This window comes from Grampus griseus (genome assembly GCF_964374135.1).
Source record: "Grampus griseus genome assembly, chromosome: 1".
Taxonomy (NCBI): domain Eukaryota; kingdom Metazoa; phylum Chordata; class Mammalia; order Artiodactyla; family Delphinidae; genus Grampus; species Grampus griseus.
The window spans coordinates 54,729,949-54,750,344 of NC_139017.1; the positions used below are offsets into that span (position 1 = coordinate 54,729,949).

Genomic DNA, 20,396 nt, shown 5'->3' on the forward strand with positions numbered 1-20,396 from the left:
GGAACATTTTACCCTTTGTTATTTGTGTGCAGACTACAACTAGACCAGCTTATATTAAAGAATATGGTTCTTAAAATAAAGACAGGGCTCATTCCTGTGTAGCAGTTTTACTTTCTTTTCTCCTTTCGAGTTCTACTTTGACTTCACGTAGAGGCCAGTACAGAATTTCCTGAAGAAATGTTGACAGAGAAGTCTGCTCCCTTCAGCTAAGAAATAGCTAAATAAAAGAGATGAAGGCCACTCTATGCACTTCAAAACACGTGGAATCAGAGTATTTTAAAATACTGAGTACCACATCCACATTTATTTCTTTATAATTTGGATCTTCTGTTCTCCACCTTTTCTTTCACATATTTTCTGTGAATCTGCACTCATAACTAACTAAACTTCATTCTGGAGACTTTACTATCATTGGGCCAGCTGTTTATTTGATGTTTTTTATAAATATAGAAGGTCCCCATTTCCTAGTCCAACATCTTGAAGGAAGTAATTTTCCCAGTGAAACCAAATCAAGCATATGTTACAGTTCAGTTGTCAAATACCACAGGCATAAATAAAATTAGACAAACATTACAAAAATGTCTTCTTTGAGCTATTTAAGTATCAAACGTAAAACTCAAGCATGGCAGCCAGTTTTGTCCAAGATTTGCTTGTTCTCCTTAACCATTTGCAGCAGTGTCTTGCAGATCCTTGAGATAACAGGGATAAACTCTCTCCTACTCACACAAACTTAACAGGGCAGAATTATTCTGAACTGGATAGTATACAAAACTACTGGACACTCTATAATATGCTCATTATCTGATAATTTTTCTGGAATATTAAGTTATTTAGGAGGTAATTAATACAGTTAAAAATTCCACTCTTTTGCCTGTTATAATGCTTTACAAAGTAATTTTATTGTGTTGTTTAGTTCTCTTATTTGTTGCTAAGAGGCGATAGTGATTGCTCTGCCTGAGTCTCACAGAGTGTGTGTACGTTCTTATGTATTGCTTTTAGTATTTGGGCTTTACTCTTAAGTATCTCAATTATATTAATTTTTATAAATAATTGTTTATTTTCTCATTCAAACTAGATTTTTGTTATTTAATTTTTAAATTAAATTAGTATAATGCTACTTCTTTAATTTTATTTTCTGCTATGTATTTTTTTAATAGCCACATACTTTATTTGATAAGTTAGTGTGTTCTGCAAAACGCTCCGACGTGGAGGTTGTATAGGAACCAATTTGCTAATAAGTCTTCCTAAAGGGAGATAATAGGTATTTGTATTGATGTATTACACTAATACACTAATTAGTATTAGTACTCGAAAATGTGCCCTAATACAGCAAATATATACTGTATGAGATTTGTGCTATTTACCAAAGTACGCTGTCTAAATAGATGTTTTGTACACTTCTCAAGGTACTGTTAATAAGTACATTATGTGTTGTTTTAGGAGTACAGAAATAATTTAAAAATGGAATGAACATCATTGCATACATTCTTCCAATTAAGAAAAAAATTACAGATTGAATTTTATGCCCTTCCCAGTTACATTTCTTCTCTCCACTTTAGATATAACCACTATCTTGAATTTGGTGTTTTTTACATTGGTAAAGCATGTTTTTTAACTTTTACCAAATATGCATTGCTACAAACAATACATACTATTATTTGGCATATTTTGAAACAATGTAAAATGGTATCGTTCTTGTCTTAAGTATCATTTTACTCAACATTGTTTTTAAGTTTTGTCTATTCATTGTTCAATTCTACCACAATTTATTCTTCAATTAATGGATATTTAGATTGTTTCTAATTTTTTTGATGTTATCCATAGTGCTGCAGTAAGTATCCTTACGCATATTTTCTTAGGCACATATGTGTGTTTTCACTGATATTTATACATAGGAGTGGAATTATTGAGTCATAGGGTATGCATATCTTTATTTAATATTCCTAAATGTGAAACTCACTTTAGCTGTCTAATAGATGTACCATGGCTCAATAGGCTGTCACACTTTAACCTCAGATTAGTATAATTTATTTAGTATCTTTAGCTTTCCTTTGCATTCCCTGATTATACTGAGAGTGAACATTTTGTATTTTCTCTTTGCTTAGTTTATTGTTATTCCTTTACTCTCCCCTATTATTGATTTTTGTAGGCAGTCTTTATAGTTGGTAATAATTGTTTGTTGGCTGAATGTGTTGCAGGTATTTATTTCTGTCTCTGGCTATTTGAACCATGTGGTTTATGGTCTTTTGATATATTTAATTTTTAAATTATAATCTATCCAAATGTATCAGCCTTTTTTAAAATGATTTCTTTCTTCATCTTGTTGAATCCTTTTGTAGCCTGAATCATGAAGATGTTTTTCTGTACTTTCTTTAAGCTTTGCTTTTCACATTTAGGTTTTCATATCCACCGTAAAATTTTTATATAAATGGTACTTCTTTTTATTTTAATTTTTATTGGAGTATAATTGACTTACAATGTTGTATTACTTTCTGCTGTATAGCAAAGTGAATCAATTATACATATATCAACTCTTTTTTATTTTTCTATTTTTTTCATTTTAACATCTTTATTGGATTATAATTGCTTTACAATGGTATGTTAGTTTCAGCTTCACAACAAAATGAATCGGTTATATATATACATATGTTCCCATATCTCTTCCCTCTTGCGTCTCCCTCCCTCCCACCCTCCCTATCCCACCCCTGCAGGCGGTCACAAAGCACCGAGCTGATCTCCCTGTGCTATGCGGCTGCTTCCCACTAGCTATCTACCTTACGTTTGGTAGTGTATATATGTCCATGCCTCTCTCTCGCTTTGTCACAGTTTACCCTTCCCCTTCCCCATAGCCTCAAGTCCATTCTCTAGTAAGTCTGTGTCTTTATTCCTGTTTCACCCCTAGGTTTTTCATGACATTTTTTTTCTTAAATTCCATATATATGTGTTAGCATACGGTATTTGTCTCTCTCTTTCTGACTTACTTCACTCTGTATGACAGACTCTAGGTCTATCCACCTCATTACAAATAGCTCAATTTCGTTTCTTTTTATGGCTGAGTAATATTCCATTGTATATATGTGCCACATCTTCTTTATCCATTCATCCGATGATGGACATTTAGGTTGTTTCCATCTCTGGGCTATTGTAAATAGAGCTGCAATGAACATTTTGGTACATGACTCTTTTTGAATTATGGTTTTCTCAGGGTATATGCCCAGTAGTGGGATTGCTGGGTCATATGGTAGTTCTATTTGTAGTTTTCTAAGGAACCTCCATACTGTTCTCCACAGTGGCTGTATCAATTTACATTCCCACCAACAGTGTAAGAGGGTTCCCTTTTCTCCACACCGTCTCCAGCATTTATTGTGTCTAGATTTTTTGATGATGGCCATTCTGACTGGTGTGACATGATATCTCATTGTAGTTTTGATTTGCATTTCTCTAATGATTAGTGATGTTGAGCATTCTTTCATGTGTTTGTTGGCAGTCTGTATATCTTCTTTGGAGAAATGTCTATTTAGGTCTTCTGCCCATTTTTGGATTGGGTTGTTTGTTTTTTTGTTATTAAGCTGCATGAGCTGCTTATAAATTTTGGAGATTAATCCTTTGTCAGTTGCTTCATCAACTTTTTTAGATTCTTTTCCCATATAGGTCATTACAGAGTATTTAGAGTTCCCTCTGCTATACACTAGGTCTTTATTAGTTACGTAAATGGTACTTCTTGTTAAGGATTTTGTAGAAACAATATATGACATCTAAAATTAGTTAGCTTCCTTTATTGTATATATTAATGTAGATTTTAAGATGGATGCATTAAATTATAGTATTTGTACAGTTTTTGTATGGTAATTTTTGGCTTACGATATTATGTAGGTTTTTTTACAGCCTGTGCTAATATTGCTAACATGTGAAGGGATTCATCCTGTGGTGCTTAGGTAGAAGATTTTAATTCTTCGAAGAGAAACTCAACTTTTAAGTTAAACCAAAACTTTTCTTTTTACATTTTTTGTTTTTGTTTTCAAAATACTATCCTTCATTATAAAATTGGACTTTTATTTGACAGAAACATTTGTATTTACTATTATAATTTATTAATCTGTTTTCTCTATATTCTTTGAAATCTGAAATCTGTTTATTTTTGACATTTCTGTCAGAGTTCTGATTATACAAAACCAGGAGAAATTGACCCTGCATCTGTAACAAATCCCAAAGATCCAGAAGATATACCAACATTTGATGAATGGAAGAAGAAAGTTATGGAAGTAGAAAAAGAAAAAAGTAAGGAAGCACTGTGACTCTTTTTTTCTTTTTTTAAAGGGACTGGTTTAAATATGTAGTTCTCTTTTTAATTGGTAAAACAAAGTAACATTTTTGAAAACTTTTTAAAGGTGAAACTTACCAAGATGCCTTTGATTACCCACATGTAATTTACCTGTGCATATGTCTTAATCCTGATTAAAATCCATTATTGTAAATTATTAAATGAGGCTAAAATAAAGTAGGCAGAGCAGTGATTTTTCACCTCAGTTTATAAGAGGAAAGTTGAGGCATGGAAAGTTCTGAGTCATAAAGCTTTAAACTGTAAACAGAATTGAACTAAATTATTATACTCTCTTTTTGTTGTAAATTAAATCTCAGAGTTAAAAATTATTATGATTGGGATTAGAGATAGAAGGATAGCATTCGTCCTTAATAGAATAAAATGTATATGCAAAAAGTTTTGATTTTCATGGATAAGCTTCATTTTGTGAATTGTACTAGGCATAAATCGAGTAATGTGGATTTTTGTAGTTAATTTGTTTATTGGGGATATTTTAAAGTTATTGAGCTGAAGCATTTTGATTTTCATGTGGGTTTTTAAAATTAAAACATTAATTTTATTAAGTATTTAAAGTATTTGAATTTTATTAAGTATTTAAAATATTTGAAGTATTTAAAGCATTAAAACCTGTTCTCTAGATGGTAGCCTGTTGCTCTTGAGATTGTTTGCTCTGGGTATTTTCAATCATAATCATCATATATATATGTTCATAATAAGGTTTGTCTGCAGGTCAGTCAATGCATCCATCTTCTAATGGAGGTCTACATGCCACAAAAAAGGTCCAGAAAAATCGAAATAATTATGCTTCAGTAGAATGTGGTGCCAAAATTTTGGCAGCTAACCCAGAAGCCAAGGTACTGAAGTGTAAAATTCTTCTGTACATATAGAAAACTAGTGACTTTATTAAATGTAAGCAGTGGTTTCCTGGGAACTGTATTTTAACATGAGCTATTTTCCTAATCCACTAATAAATGCAGGATTATGCTTTTAAAGACATTTTCTTGCATGGATTCTTAGTGTATTGGTTGATACATTGCACCCTATTTTTGTTTTTTCTTTTTAAAGACAATTTTTTTTAGAGCAGTTAGAGGTTCACAGCAAAATTGAGAGGAAAGTACAGAGATTTCTCGTATACCCACTGTCCCCACGCCTGTTAGCCTCCTCCATCATCAACATCTCCCACCAGAATGGTACATTTGTTACAGTTAATGAACTTATATTGACACATTGTTATCACCTGAAGTCCATAGTTTACATTAGCGTTCACTCTTAAACATTCTGTGGTTTTGGACAAATGTATAATGACATGTATCTACCATTATAGTATCATACAGAGTATTTTTACTGCTCTAAAAATCCTCTGTGCGCTACCTATTCACTGCTTCCTTCCCCCAACTTTTGGGAACCACTGATCTTTTTACTATCTCCCTAGTGTTATCTTTTCCAGAATGTCGTATAGCTGGAATCATACCATACGCAGCTTTTTCAGATTGGCTTCTTTCACTTATTAGTATGCATGTTAGATTCATCCATGTCTTTTCATGGCTTGATACCTCATTTCTTTTTAGTCTTGAATAATATTCCATTGTCTGGATGTACCACAGTTTATCCATTCACCTACTGAAGGACATACACTCTGTTTTTAAACTTAAAACCTGTGTGAAATTTACAGAAGGAAATAGCTAATAGAAAAATAATTTTTCCCGTATAGTAACAGACATTTAATTTTAAATGTCTTGTTATAAGGCTAACTTAACTTAGCACAGTATAGACAAAACTTATAAATTTTAGCTACTTTTATGCTTTCTTCCCAAAGTGAATGTTTCAGAGTCTTAGGTGTATTTTAAGATCTAAAAATACAGAAAACCTAGAAAGCTTGATAGTTGAAATAAATCTTTTTCTTTAAGTAATTTATTCCCTTCCCCCTTTCTAAAAATAGAGCACATCTGCTATTCTTATAGAAAATATGGATCTTTATATGTTGAATCCCTGCAGCACTAAAATTTGGTAAGTAATATAAAATTTAATAAAGTGTACTCTATACATGTATTATATTCAGCTTTTATTTTGGGATTAGATTGATTTGTTCATATAGTCACTTAATAAGCATTTATGATTGGTTGGTGCTGGTACTGTACTTACCTTAGGTCCTGGGGTACAAAATTGAAGACAAAAATGTCTTTCCTTTTAAGGATGACGTCACACAAAAAAATTGACAGATCTAGTTCAACAGTTTTCAAATGGTATAAAAAGTACTGCTGCAAAGGTATTATAGGAAAAGAGATGATATATAACTGCAGAAGAGGATGAGCTTGCTAGAAGAGGTAGTTCATGAGCTGAAGGATGAATTCCTTGAATTCATAGGAAGTCACAGATGAGGGAGGCAGAGGTATTCAGGAACTATAAGAATAAGGGGATAGCACTAAAAGGAGCATATTTCTGGGCAACTATAAGTAGAAGCAACCTGAAGAAGTTATTTTAGTGATTACAAGAATAGAGGTACAATTAGAGTAATCATGGAAGGTGAGACAGCAGAGTCAGTTTAGCAATAACCAGGCCATTCCATGCTACACATACCCAGCTTAAAAGTTTCTGAAGTTTATCTTAAAGACCGTGGAGCATAGTGTTTGTTTTAAGTAAGGAAATGACATGACCTCACTGGCATTTTAGGAAGGCTTATCCTTAAAAGATGGCCTACAGCATAATGCCATTGGAAGCAGGGAAACCAGTTAGGAACCTGTTGTCATAGCTCAGGTGAGAAATGAGGGCTTTAAGACATTGACAATTTGGATAAAGAAGAGAGGGGAATCTGAAAAATTTGTATAGCAGATAAAATTGACAGCTCTTGGTTAGTAATTGGATATGAAGAGAGAGGCATCTGTTAATCTCCCTTGATTTTGGCTTTCCTGCTTGGATCTATGATTCTGCCATTAACTGAGAATATAGGCAAAGGAACCGATTTATATGGGAAATAAATTGATATACCAACAATTTTATTAGATTACTTGATTTCATTGATCAAAAGCAGCTGTTTTAAAAAAGAATTGAGGTAAATCACCACCATCAAATTGAGTAACTAATATATATGATATATATATACATTTTTTTAATTTAAAGATAAACTCTTTAAAGATAATGCTTATTCTTTTCTACTTTTGGTTTTCATTTTGTTAATATACATATTTAAGTTCAGTTTGAAAATTAACACCAAGCTATTTAAGAGTATTAAGGGATAATATTAAAAAACTTAATTTTCCTATATGCCATTTGGTCTGGAAACTGAATTTGAGGAAATAGTTATCTGAGATCATAATCAAAATGTTATTTTTTGGCTTTTGTTTTTGTTTGTAAAAGCCCCTGTAGTCAGTAACAACTCAGTTTTTATGCTCTAAAATTTTGTATTTTAAGCAAAGACATGCTGGGATGAAGTTATATGAAGCAATCATTTTGTTTTATTCTGGTTTACAGAATAAGTGATCATAGCTACCCGTTTTTTTTTTTTTTTTTTTTTTTTTGCGGTACGCGGGCCTCTCACTGTTGTGGCCTCTCCCGTTGCGGAGCACAGGCTCCGGACGTACAGGCTCAGCGGTCATGGCTCACAGGCCCAGCTGCTCCGCGGCATGTGGGATCTTCCCGGACCGGGGCACGAACCCATGTCCCCTGCATCGGCAGGTGGACTCCCAACCACTGCGCCACCAGGGAAGCCCTGTATTTTAACGTTTTTGCAGACAGCATGTATTCGTGTATATGTGTTTACTGTATATTTTACTTTTTGCTCATCTATTTATGCGTCTTTTCATTGTATAATTAAAAAACCTCAGAGCACCTTTACTGATTTCACCTGATTTGACTGGGTTGACCCACCTAAGGGTATATTAAGACCACAGTCTCATTATAGCTTTATAAATCCTAATATCTGGTAGAACAAGTTTATACCTCATCTTCAGATGTATCTTCACTATTTTCGTCCCTTTGTTTTTTCTTTTAAATTTTAGAATCATCTTGTTGAATTCTAAAAAAAGAATCATGCTGGCATTTTTATTGACATTGTATCAAATGTCTAGATGAATTTCAGGATAATTGACATTTTAGGATTTTGAGCCTTCTTGTTCATTTGATAGTTTGTCCATTTGTTCATTCATTTGTTTGTTCCTTCTTTCGTTCTTTCTATGTTCATTGAGCACCTGTTATGTGAGGTTGCTGATACTAGAAATAACATTGTTTCACAAATTAGGCTGAGATCCTAGAAAGGTGTCAGTCCCTAATCACTAATGGGATTGAACATATTTTCATGCACCAGTTTTTCCTGTAAATAATGCTGCTATGAACATTGGGGTGCACGTATTGTATCTTTTCAAATTAATGTTCTCATTTTCTTCAGTTTTATACCTAGCAGTGGAATTGCTGGATCTTATGGTAGTTTTATTTTTAATGTTTCGAAGAACCTCCATACTGTTTTACATAGTGGCTGCACCAATTTACAGTGTACTAGGTTTCCCGCCAACAGTGTACTAGGGTTCCCTTTTATCCACATCCTTGACAACATTTGTTATTTGTAGACTTTTCAGTGGTAGCCGTTCTGACATATGTGAGGTGATATCTCATCGTGGTTTTGATTTGCATTTTTTGATGATTAGCTATGTTGATCATTTTTCATGTGCCTGTTGGCCATCTGTATATATTCTTGGAAAAATGTCTATTCAAGTCTTCTGCCCATTTTTAGCACATTTTTGACCAGAGACGTATTATGGCCACAGGCGTTAGTTTCTGCAAAAATTCCCCGGTCAGTAATGTGTTGGGCTTCCCTGGTTGCACAGTGGTTAAGAGTCCACCTGCCAATGCAGGGGACACGGGTTCGAGCCCTGGTCCGGGAAGATCCCACCTGCTGCAGAGCACCTGAGCCCGTGCGCCACAACTACTTAGCCTGAGCTCTAGAGCCCATGCTCTGCAACAAGAGAAGCCACCACAATGAGAAGCCTGCACACCACAACAAGGAGTAGCCCCCACTCACCACAACTAGAGAAAGCCCGCTTGCAGCAACAAAGACCCAACACAGCCAAAAAATAAAAATAAATAAATAAAATAATGTGTTAAACTGGGTTCTTTGTTTTCTTTGATATTGAGTTGTATAAGTTGTTTATAAATTCTGGATATTAACCCCTTATCAGTCATCATTTGCAACTTTTTTCTCCCATTCCATAGGTTGTCTTTTTGTTTTGTTGATGGTTTCCTTTGCTGTGCTAAAGCTTTTAAGTTTACTTTTGCTTTTATTTCTTTTGCCTTAGGAGACAGATCCAAAAAAATAGTGCTGTGATTTATGTCAGAGTGTTTTGCCTATGTTCTTTTCTAGGAGGTCTGTGGTTTCAGGTCTTATTACATTTAGGTCTTTAATCCATTTTGAGTTTACTTTTGTATATGGTGTGAGGAAATGTTCTGATCTCATTTTTTTTACATTTAGCTGTCCAGTTTTTCCAGCACCACTTATTGAAGAGACTGTCTTTTCTCCATTGTATGTTCTTGTCTTCATTGTCATGGATTAATTGACCATAAGTACATGGGTTTATTTCTGGGCTCTCCATCCTGTTCCATTGATCTGTTGTCTGTTTTTGTGTCAGTACCATGCTGTTTTGATTACTGTTGGTTTGTAGTATAATCTGAAGTCAGGGAGCATGATATCTCCAGCTTTGTTCATTTTTCTCAAGATTCAGTGTTTGGAACTCAACTGTAAAACCTTCCAGGCCTCTGGGAAGATGTTAATTTTAAATTAAATTAAGTATGTGATTTCAAAAATAAATATTTAGTACAGTCACATGGCTCAAACCCAAAAAGGTATTTAAAAGAGGTAGGGGAGTTACAGTGAGAAATATACTTCCAGTCTGTCATCTATCTTCCTATTCAGTGTTAAATTTTTAGGTATCTTTTTAGTTTCTTTATGCAAAAAGTAGAGATTTTAATTTATCTCTCACTTTTCACAGTAGCATATTATACTATCTCACCTTGAATTAAGTTTTAACTTAAAAATATCTGGTCATGTTTCTGTTTCACTCATATAAAACTTTCTCATTTTTTTTTTGATAGCTGCATGAAAATCCATTATATGATTGTACCAAGATTTAACTAGTCTTCTGTTGATGGTATTTGGGTTGTTTATAATCTTTTGCCATGACAGGCAGTTATTATAAATAAGCTTGTGCATGTACTGTTTTATACTTGTGTGAATAGATGGGAAGTTTTAAAAATTATTTTTAAAAGAAATAATTATGAGACTATATAGGTTTTCTATTTCTTCTTGAGTTAGTTTTGGTAAATTACATTTTTCTAGGAATTTGTCTTTAATCCATTTTGAAAGTTTTTGTAGTAAAGCTGTTTATGGTATTTTCTTATTGTTTAAAGATCTTTGTAGCTTTGCAGTATAGTCTGATGTCAGGGAATGTGATTCTACCAGCTCTGTTCTTTCTCAAGATTGTTTTGGCTATTTGGGGTATTTTGTGTTTCTATATACGTTTTAAAGTTATGTGTTCTAGTTTTGTGAAAAATGCCATTGGATTGCATTGAATTTGTAGATTGCCTTGGGTAGTATGTTCATATCATCTAAATTTTGACACATGGTATTTTATCAAACTATTATGTTTAGATCTGCTACTTTACTGATCTTTTAAAATTCCTGACCTATAAATAATAAAGGGAAGTATGTTGAAATTAGATTTGTCAGCTTTTTATGTAGTTCTATTAATTTACAGTGTTGTCTGCCTCTAAGAAAATAGAAAAGGTGAGGCAGTAAGATAAAGCATTTTAAAATCAACTTTCATGTGGAATAATTACATATGTACTAATGTTTATGAGTCTGTTAGTTTCATACAAGTTTTAGAATTGTTAAATTTGCCCAGTGAATTGACTCTTTACACCTGGAAATACATTTGTCCAAAAGTTTATTTTAACTGTTAGTAATATAGCTTCTATTTTCTTAGAAATTGAGAACACATTGTATGCAAAAAAAGGAGGTAGAGGAGAATTTGCTTTTTCTTCTTAATGCTCTTTTAGATTTATTTTCTCCATTGTAAATAAAAAGCAAAGTCTTGAGTCTGATTTTCTTTAGTTTCCTCTCCCCAGGATGTTGTGGTGGTATGGACAATGTTTAGGCTTTGGAGCCAGATAGATGTTTGTTTTGACTTTTAGCTTTACTATGTATTGGCTAAATGACTATTAGTTAGGGCTCTTGATTCTGCTGCTTTAACAGAGACCAGATAACTGTGGTTTAAAAAAGATAGGTATTGAATTTTCTCTGACATAAAAACCTCAAGCTGGTAGATGGTGCAGGGAACAGAGAACAATGAAAGGACCCACACACCTTCTGTCATGTTTTTCTACCACCCCTGAGATGTTGTCTCTGCCTGCATTGCTGAGATGATTTCCTACCACACCCTCATTCTAGCCTGCAAGGTAGGAAAAAGCAAATGGAGAGGTAGCAGCTTCTTTTTAAAGGCTTGACCTGGAAGTTGCACTGGACACACCGCTCACATCCCATGACTCATAACTAAGAAACATTGCCAAGTCTGGGAAAAAGTCTTTGATGGGTGGCCGTATGCTTGGCTACATCTTTGGAGGGGGGGACAGGTTCTGTTACTAAAAAGGCAGAAGGGAAAAATGTGAAGTAACCAATTAGTGATTATTGAATGGTTCTATAAAATGGAGATAGTGTCCTATGCAGTTTGGTTGTACGAATTAAATCAAAGGATGGATATGAATCATCTACCATGGTATCTGACCCAGAGTAAGCATTCAGCTAATGTTAGTTTCCTTTTTTTCATGAGCTTTTCTCTGAATCATGGCTGTCTTTACCATCTCCTGGAACTCAGTTCTGTTGCTTTCCAGGATTAACACAATATGTTAATTTCAATGCCTTTAATTTATTTAACATTTAATTGTCAGTGTATGTAATCTCATTTGATATGATACTTAGTTTATTAAAGTATTGGAGTGCTAGATGTCATGAGTATTTCTTTTCCCTAAATGCCATGCTTTATGCAGTTTTATTTTACACATGTAGAACCATACTTTTAATTTTTTCCTAAACAGCAATATTTTGTGGCATCTTTTCCATGTCCATAAATATATATATCTCAAGTATCATTTTTTTCAAAAATTTCATACACATGATTTCATATAATCCCACAATAACCCTTTTTTTTCCCTTCCCTACCCCTATTTCCCCTCCTCCTTTCCCTCTCCCCACTGGTAACCACTAGTTCTCTATATCTGTGAGTCTGCTTCTTTTTTGTTTTATTTACTAGTTTATTGTATTTTTAAAAACAGCTTTATTGAGGAATAATTGGCATAAACAACTGCTTGTAAAATAAATTGTGAAATGTTAAAGTGTATGATTTGATAAGTTTTGACATTTATACATCTATGAAACCATCACCACAATGAAGATAACAAGCATGTCTGTCTCCCCCAAAAGTCCTCATGCCCCTTTATAATTTTTCCCTCCCAGCCTTAACCCCATAGCAATTAAAGATCTGTTTTATATCACTATACATTAGTTTATATTTTCTAGATTTTTATGTAAATGGAATGTATGGGTTTTAGTACCATTTTTAATAGCTGTTTGGTATTTCATTGTCTGGGTGGGGCCATAATTTGTTAATCAATGCTCTGTGCTAAACATTTAGGTTGACTTTCCCCCCCTGCTCTTATAAACTGTGCTTTGTTATATTTATTAAGATGTATATTCAAGGGTGATCATTTGGTGACGTGTATCCGTAGATTAAATTTCTAAAAGTATATTGCTGAATCAAAGGCTATGGTACCTTTTGAGACAATATGGCCAAACTGCCCTCTAGAGTGGTCAGGTTACTCGTACTAGCTATTCTTAGTCAAGTCATTCCTTCTCCAAGAATGAGGTTTGTCATTAGAAAAGAATCTCCTAAAACAATATTATAGGACAAAATCAGTATCTTTTTTTCCCACTAATGATATGGCTGGGAAATACTTAAGGGTGTTCCTTTTTTATAACCAAGGTTGCTAATCCTCTTCCTTCCTTACATTTTTTTTAATGAGTAACTTCATGAGTAACTTCATGTCTAGTTTATGTAAGCTGTTAATGTCATGTTTAATATGAACTGTTATTTTGGTTGGTTTATCTAAATAATTGTCTTGTGTTCTTTTTAAAGGTTTGTTATTGAACTCTGTGAACCAATTCAAGTAAAACAGTTTGATATTGCAAATTATGAATTATTTTCTTCTACTCCTAAAGACTTTCTGGTTTCTATCAGTGACAGGTAAATTCTAAAGCTGGTTTCTACAGAGTTTATATTGGATTTTCAGAATAAAAATTTAAAAACAGGTCACATTTTAAAACTTTAATTATTTTATTTTTTATTTTAATCAATTTGTATCAATTTGTAAGAACAGTAGTAATACTATTGTAGGAAAGGCACTTGTTAGTTTACTTTCATTAACTTATATAGTGCTTATAACAGCCCTCTGATATTATTCCCTTATGAAATGAGGAAACAGACAAGGAGAGATTAAGTAGCTTGCCTAGATCACATGACTTGTGACTTGGACAACCAAGATTCAAATGTAGATCTGTATGACTTTAAAGTCCTTACTTTTAATATATTATGACCTATTGCTTTCAGATATTTCTTTAAAAAGTTATTAAAAACATGAGCATTTTATATCATGAGGTATATTTTTGTTAAAGTATATTTTAAAATCTTTGGTATATATGTGTGATTATAAGAGAAACATGTTGTAAGGAATTTGGTAGAGAACCCCAATCCTGTCAACCATAGATAACTGTATTAGCATTTTAATACATTCCTTCCAGTCTTTTCTACACATTTATTCTACCAAAAAAGTCAGTTTTTAATGCTTACATCTTGAGAATATCCTTTTGTGTTTTAAACACATCATTTTTAATGAATACTTGATATTTTCCTCCCTGTGGAGGTGTTTATTTCTTCCATAAATCCTTTTTGAGTGCCCATAATATACCATGTAGGAAGCTGTTTTTTTTGTTTGTTTGTTTTGGTTTTACTTTTGCGATACACGGGCCTCTCACTGTTGTGGAGCACAGGCTCCATACGCGCAGGGCCAGCGGCTGCGGCTCACGGGCCCAGGCGCTGCGCTGCATGTGGGATCTTCCCGGACTGGGGCACGAACCGGTGTCCTCTGCATTGGCAGGTGGACTCTCAACCACTGCGCCACCAGGGAAGCCCTACCATTCTTTTATCATTGATCATTAAGGGTTTTCCGTGGTGTTTCTTCCCTCACCCCACACTTAGCATTGCCAATATACAGTTTTTGAAATGAATTCTCAAAATCTCTCCATTTTTCTTTTACTAATCTTGCTCAAATGATTTCCTTTTCTCTAAGCTGTAATTTTCTTATATGTCAAATGAATATTCAGCTTTGACAGCTTAAGTGTTTTTTTTAATGTGATGAGAGAACACTCGTTACTTTGAGGGATTCTTTAAATGCTGTAGTAAAAATAATAGTTTTGTACTATTACATTAGATTTCCTTTTAAAGGGGGAAAAGCTATATAAGAGCTGTGAAATTCAAATATAGTAAAGGATTTTTTCTTTTTCCCTTTCCACCAGTACTTATACTTCATGTCATCACACACTTATCAGTACATGAAGAATAGTACCTCTTTCTTCCAAAACAATCTCTTGGCTACTTTCTGTTTTAAAACCTGCAGTTTACTTGGAAGCCCTCCCAAACCCCAAGAAGCAGTCCTGGTCCTACTTTTGTCGTCCTCTGTCTTCTATTTGATAATGGTATAATTTTTCAAGACCATCTTTCCTCATAAGGAAGAACCTGTCAGAGTTTAGCTGGAAGAGAAAAATGTATTTATTCAACTCGATGCTTAACTCATATTTAAACTATGTTAAGTGAGTGTGTTTACCTGGAGAGGGGAAAAATAATGCAATAGGATCTCTTTTGAAAATATGATGGAACCTCTCAATATGTGATTTATGATTTTCTAAAAAGGAATATTTATATGTTATATTTTCTAGATACCCCACAAATAAATGGATTAAGCTGGGTACTTTCCATGGTAGAGATGAGAGGAATGTCCAGAGTTTCCCTTTAGATGAACAGATGTATGCAAAATATGTGAAGGTATGTTTATATTTGCAGAACTATGTTCTATAATGAAACATACCTGTTATTCATACTTTGTACCTCACCTGTTTAGAAATAAGAAAAATTAAGAGGAAATTTACTGCAATATTCCTTTTAATAAAACAATTCTTACTTGATATATTATTTTATGGGACAAATACTAATAAAGTCCCTTTTGTATAACTGGAAACCTAGGCTAGTTTTTTGATATCTGTGGCTCTCATGAAATTCCAAATTATAACTCGTAATATTTTTGGAGTCTTGATATAAAATGTCATTTTTATAGTATTATATTTCTTTATATTTTAAAACCCAAATCAGTTAGTCACTGCAGTCTTTAAAGCAGTTCTGATTATTAGAATCTAATATCATTTCCATTTTCATATCTAGTTATTTATCATTATAGCTTTTTGCCTTTTGTATACTCAAGTGAAATATTATGTCTAAGTAACAATTTCAAATAAAGGTTTAACCATTTAAATTCCTGCTGCAACCTAAATGTCCATCAACAGAGGAATGGATAAAGAAGTTGTAGTACATATATACAAAGAAATACTACTCAGCCATAAAAAAGACTGAAATAATGCCATTCGTAGCAACATGGATGGACCTCCAGATTGTCACACTGAGTGAAATAAGTCAGACAGAGAAAGATAAATATCATATGATATCACTTATATGTGGAATCTAAAAAAGAAAATGGTACAGATGAACTTATTTACAAAACAGAAATGCTACAAATGAACTTATTTACAAAACAGAAACAAAACACAAACTTTTGGTTACTGGGGAGAAAGTGGAGGGTGCGGGGAGGGAAAACTTGGGAGACTGGAATTGACACGTATACATTACTATGTATAAAATAGATAACTAATAAGGACCTACTGTATAGCATAGGGAACTCTTATATAATACTCTGTAATGACCGATATGGGAAAAGAATCTAAAAAAGAATGGATGTATGTATAACTGATAACACTTTGCTGTACAGCAGAAACTAACGCAACATTGTAAGTCAACTATATACTCTTAATAAAAATAATAAATAAATAAATAAATAAATTCCTGCTGCTTCCTGCCCCAATGTAGAGGTGGAATTATCTACCAAAGTAGAATTAATTACTCTTGAATTGAATTTAGACAAAATATGGGAATTTCTTACTCCTCTTATTTCTTCCTTTTTTTCTTTAAAATAATACAGCCATACCTTAAAGTACAACTGTGTTAATAAGACCTTTTGGAATGACAGCAGCTCTAATTTTCTTCCTAATCTTTTCTTCTTTAAGTGTGAAAACTTATAGCTACCTACTTGTCTTTTGGGATTTTACTGTCTATGTCTTTTTTAAGCATGTATTAAATTGGCTTCTGTAAATGGGTAAACTTGTAGTATTCCTAGTCTCCGTATAAAAATGATTTTATAAAAATGCTGTTTTTAAAGTACAGTTGATATTCTCAGTTAATGATTCAGCTGTGTTCAGAAAAGTCAAAGGTACATTTTCAGTTTCTTTTAAAGTGAATACTGAAACAGTTGTTTAATGACTTTTTTATATAGCACAGTTTCTACACTGTGATGAGGAAAAAAAAATGTTAAAAGTAATTTGGCAGGTGATAACAAGTGTACCTAATTTTACAGTTAAGACAACTGACATGTTATGAAATAGTTCCAAGAATCATTCTTTATATCATCTACTTTGTTAATAATGGAAAAACATTTTATTGGTGATACAAAAAATGCCATATAAAACTCCCTACTTTGTCCTTTTTATGATGGGAGACTATAGAGCATTTTGATGATTGGTTTTCTTAAAAGCCCTTTTTGGTAGAATTAAGTCTGAAAGCAAAAAATATTTACTTCTGATTCTTATTTTATACTGATAAATGTTATGTAAGTTTACCTGGGTTTTCTTCATCCCAAAAGAACTAAATCCAGATTTACAAAATACTTTTTAATAATTTGTATTTTAAAAATGTATTGATAAATATCTTCTACTTCTATAAGTTATACTTGAAATAGCATAGCATATCAAAAATTCATGCTTTCCCTAAAACAATTTGTATACAGTACTGTGCAAGAATAAATATTTCATATTATGCTAGTTAATTTTTTTATCAATATGAATGTTCATAGATATGTGTAGCTGCATATGTATCAATATATAAATTCATATGTGGGTATATACATGATAACATATCTATAATATTTAAAGTAATATAAGACAGGTTATTTCTAGATACTCTTTATAATTACTTTTAGAATGCTTTCATATCTAATGGATAAATAAAACAGCAGCAATGAATTTTAGGTTAAAGTTAATTTATTTCATTATAGTTAGACTATACTTTCTAGTTGTGTTGGTAAAAATTTAAATCATTGCTTTGGTTTCTGCAAAGAAATAAGAGTACTACAATGTTATCCATCACAGTACATTGCTTTCTATTCCTTAATTATACAATAATTTACAAATATTAAATGTTGCTTATGGTATGTTATCCAGACTTTGGAACTGATTTCTTTTTCTTTTCCTTTCTCTTGCTTCAGATGTTCATCAAGTACATAAAGGTTAGCAACCTTCTCTTTTGCAATATTGAATAACAGGGCATGGCATATTATTTATGGCAAAAAGCAAAACTTTACAAGTATTGATTTTTGGGGAAATGAGGACTTTATTTTTAGAAATGTTATAATGAAAAAATGAATATATTGTTAGATAATCTCACATGCACTGTACTGGCTTCCCATTTCATGTGCTTTTATTCTTTAGGTGGAGTTGGTATCACATTTTGGATCAGAGCACTTTTGTCCATTAAGCCTTATAAGGTAATACAGAATTAAAAAATTTACTGAGTGGTTTAAAAAGAAAAGGGATACATAAAAATCCCACTATATTTAAAGTGAAGAAATAATGTTCTACTATGTGAAGATAGCACCATAGAAATATAAGCTACTAAAAAAAAAAACAAGAAATATAAGCTACTATACCTACCTTTCTTACTCTTGAATACCGTTTAGAAAAATATAAAAATTTCCTTTAAGAAAAAAGAACCTTCATTTTATGTGTTCGATTTAGCTTGCTTGATGTGATGAAAATATATGGAAACATTTTAGACTGATAGAAAACTTAGTCATTGTATTTTTTTTATTTTTTATTATTTTTTTTTGCGGTACTCGGGCTTCTCACTGTTGTGGCCTCTCCCGTTGCGGAGCACAGGCTCCAGACGCGCAGGCTCAGCAGCCATGGCTCACGGGTCCAGCTGCTCCGCGGCATGCGGGATCCTCCCGGACCAGGGCACGAACCCGTGTCCCCTGCATCGGCAGGGCAGGCGGACTCTCAACCACTGCGCCACCAGGGAAGCCCCAGTCATTGTATTTTTAAATGCCTTAAATAGATTAACATTTTAATGGGAACAGTGGATTGAGAAACAGTGGTCATTATTTTTGAGTCCAGAAGTTAATGGCCCTCAAAACATAACCAAAGTTATTATATTTTGTCATTTATTATGAAGAGATGAGTCTTAACAACTGTTTAGTTTTGAAAGACTTTAATGAAATTGTTGTTAATAGGGTATTTGGCACTAGCATGGTGGAAGAATATGAAGAGATTGCTGATTCCCAGTACCAGTCAGAACGTCAAGAACTGTTTGATGAGGACTATGGTAAGTGACTTTAAAACAGTGACTATTTATGTATTATTTTTTGCTTTTTAAAATCTAATGGTAATGGGTAAATGTAGGTCACTTAAAAAAATCAATGTGATGGTTGTCTTTAGTTTTTTCCTTGTTTTTTTTTTTTCCCCGGTACGCGGGCCTCTCACTGTTGTGGCCTCTCCCGTTGCGGAGCACAGGCTCCGGACGCGCAGGCTCAGCGGCCATGGCTCACGGGCCCAGCCGCCCCGCGGCACGTGGGATCTTCCCGGACCGGGGCACGAACCCGTGTCCCCTGCATCGGCAGGCGGACTCTCAACCACTGCGCCACCAGGGAAGCCCTTTTTCCTTGTTTTTAACCCTAGTAACTAATTTTTTCTTAAACCTATTTTCTAAAATAATTTTCTGCTTTGTAAATTGAGCTGTTTTCCAAGCTTATCAATCAGTTATTTGTGACTGGAACTCCCTTCCATAACATCAGTGCTATAAATTATGGTTATATCCCAATGCCAGCCCCCAAAACCTGTTACTCATAAGGCAACTGAAATAGTAGAATTGAAAATTAATTTCTTTGATTTGCCTTTAGCCTCAGAGCAAGCATATTGAGGCCTGAGTTTTTGAGAAACTCCCATGAACCTGCAGAGGTCGGAGAAGGTTTTATGATACCCTCCATTTCTACTTTATCCAGTTCTTGTTTTAAGATGTCTTAAACTGTAGTCTGAAAAACCTAATTTTTCCCTTCCCTAGTTTTCCCATAAGTGAAGTGAAGACATTTACTAGGGGTTGGTAAACTACATTGAAAGGTTAAATAAAAGTCTTACAAATGTGATTACAATTTTGGTAAGCAGTAGAAATATTTTCCTTGGTTTATATCTGTTTGATAAATGGCTTGTGAATTTCATTTTCTTTTTGTGAATGTGTTTTAGATGTATAATAAAAATTATAAAATTGTTTTAAATGTCAGCTGACTTTGACGGGATATAATTTGAGCTTTTAAACATATTGGAGATAGTTCTTAGCATAAGTACCTTCATTTTCTCTTTGAACAGATTACCCACTGGATTATAATACTGGGGAGGATAAATCCTCAAAAAATCTTCTTGGATCTGCTACAAGTGAGTATTTTGGGTTTTGTCAGTCACTAAAATTAAAGTATTTCTCAACTTTTTTTTCCTGGCATATGTGAACATTTTGTTGTGGTATAGTTTAGGGGGCTCCTACTCTCCCAGTGTTAAACTTTGAGTTGAAATCAAAGAAAATACTTTTGAAAAGTATTTCCGTGGAAATAAAATAGG

At 33.3% G+C, this 20,396-nt stretch overlaps 1 protein-coding gene across 3 annotated transcripts in view; it reads left to right on the top strand.

The window, feature by feature from the left end:
- SUCO (SUN domain containing ossification factor) overlaps window positions 1-20,396 on the top strand; it is a 76,071-nt gene that overhangs the window by 26,579 nt on the left and 29,096 nt on the right. For 2 of the 3 annotated variants that reach the window (XM_082664002.1, XM_082664001.1), the window contains exons 7-15: window positions 4,155-4,278; window positions 5,039-5,175; window positions 6,261-6,328; window positions 13,495-13,602; window positions 15,351-15,456; window positions 17,999-18,019; window positions 18,222-18,277; window positions 19,022-19,113; window positions 20,151-20,216. In XM_082664002.1, the coding sequence (XP_082520128.1) occupies window positions 4,155-4,278; window positions 5,039-5,175; window positions 6,261-6,328; window positions 13,495-13,602; window positions 15,351-15,456; window positions 17,999-18,019; window positions 18,222-18,277; window positions 19,022-19,113; window positions 20,151-20,216 (778 nt within the window). The remainder of the gene's footprint in view (window positions 1-4,154; window positions 4,279-5,038; window positions 5,176-6,260; window positions 6,329-13,494; window positions 13,603-15,350; window positions 15,457-17,998; window positions 18,020-18,221; window positions 18,278-19,021; window positions 19,114-20,150; window positions 20,217-20,396) is intronic. The other variant, XM_082664003.1, reaches the window with a different exon arrangement.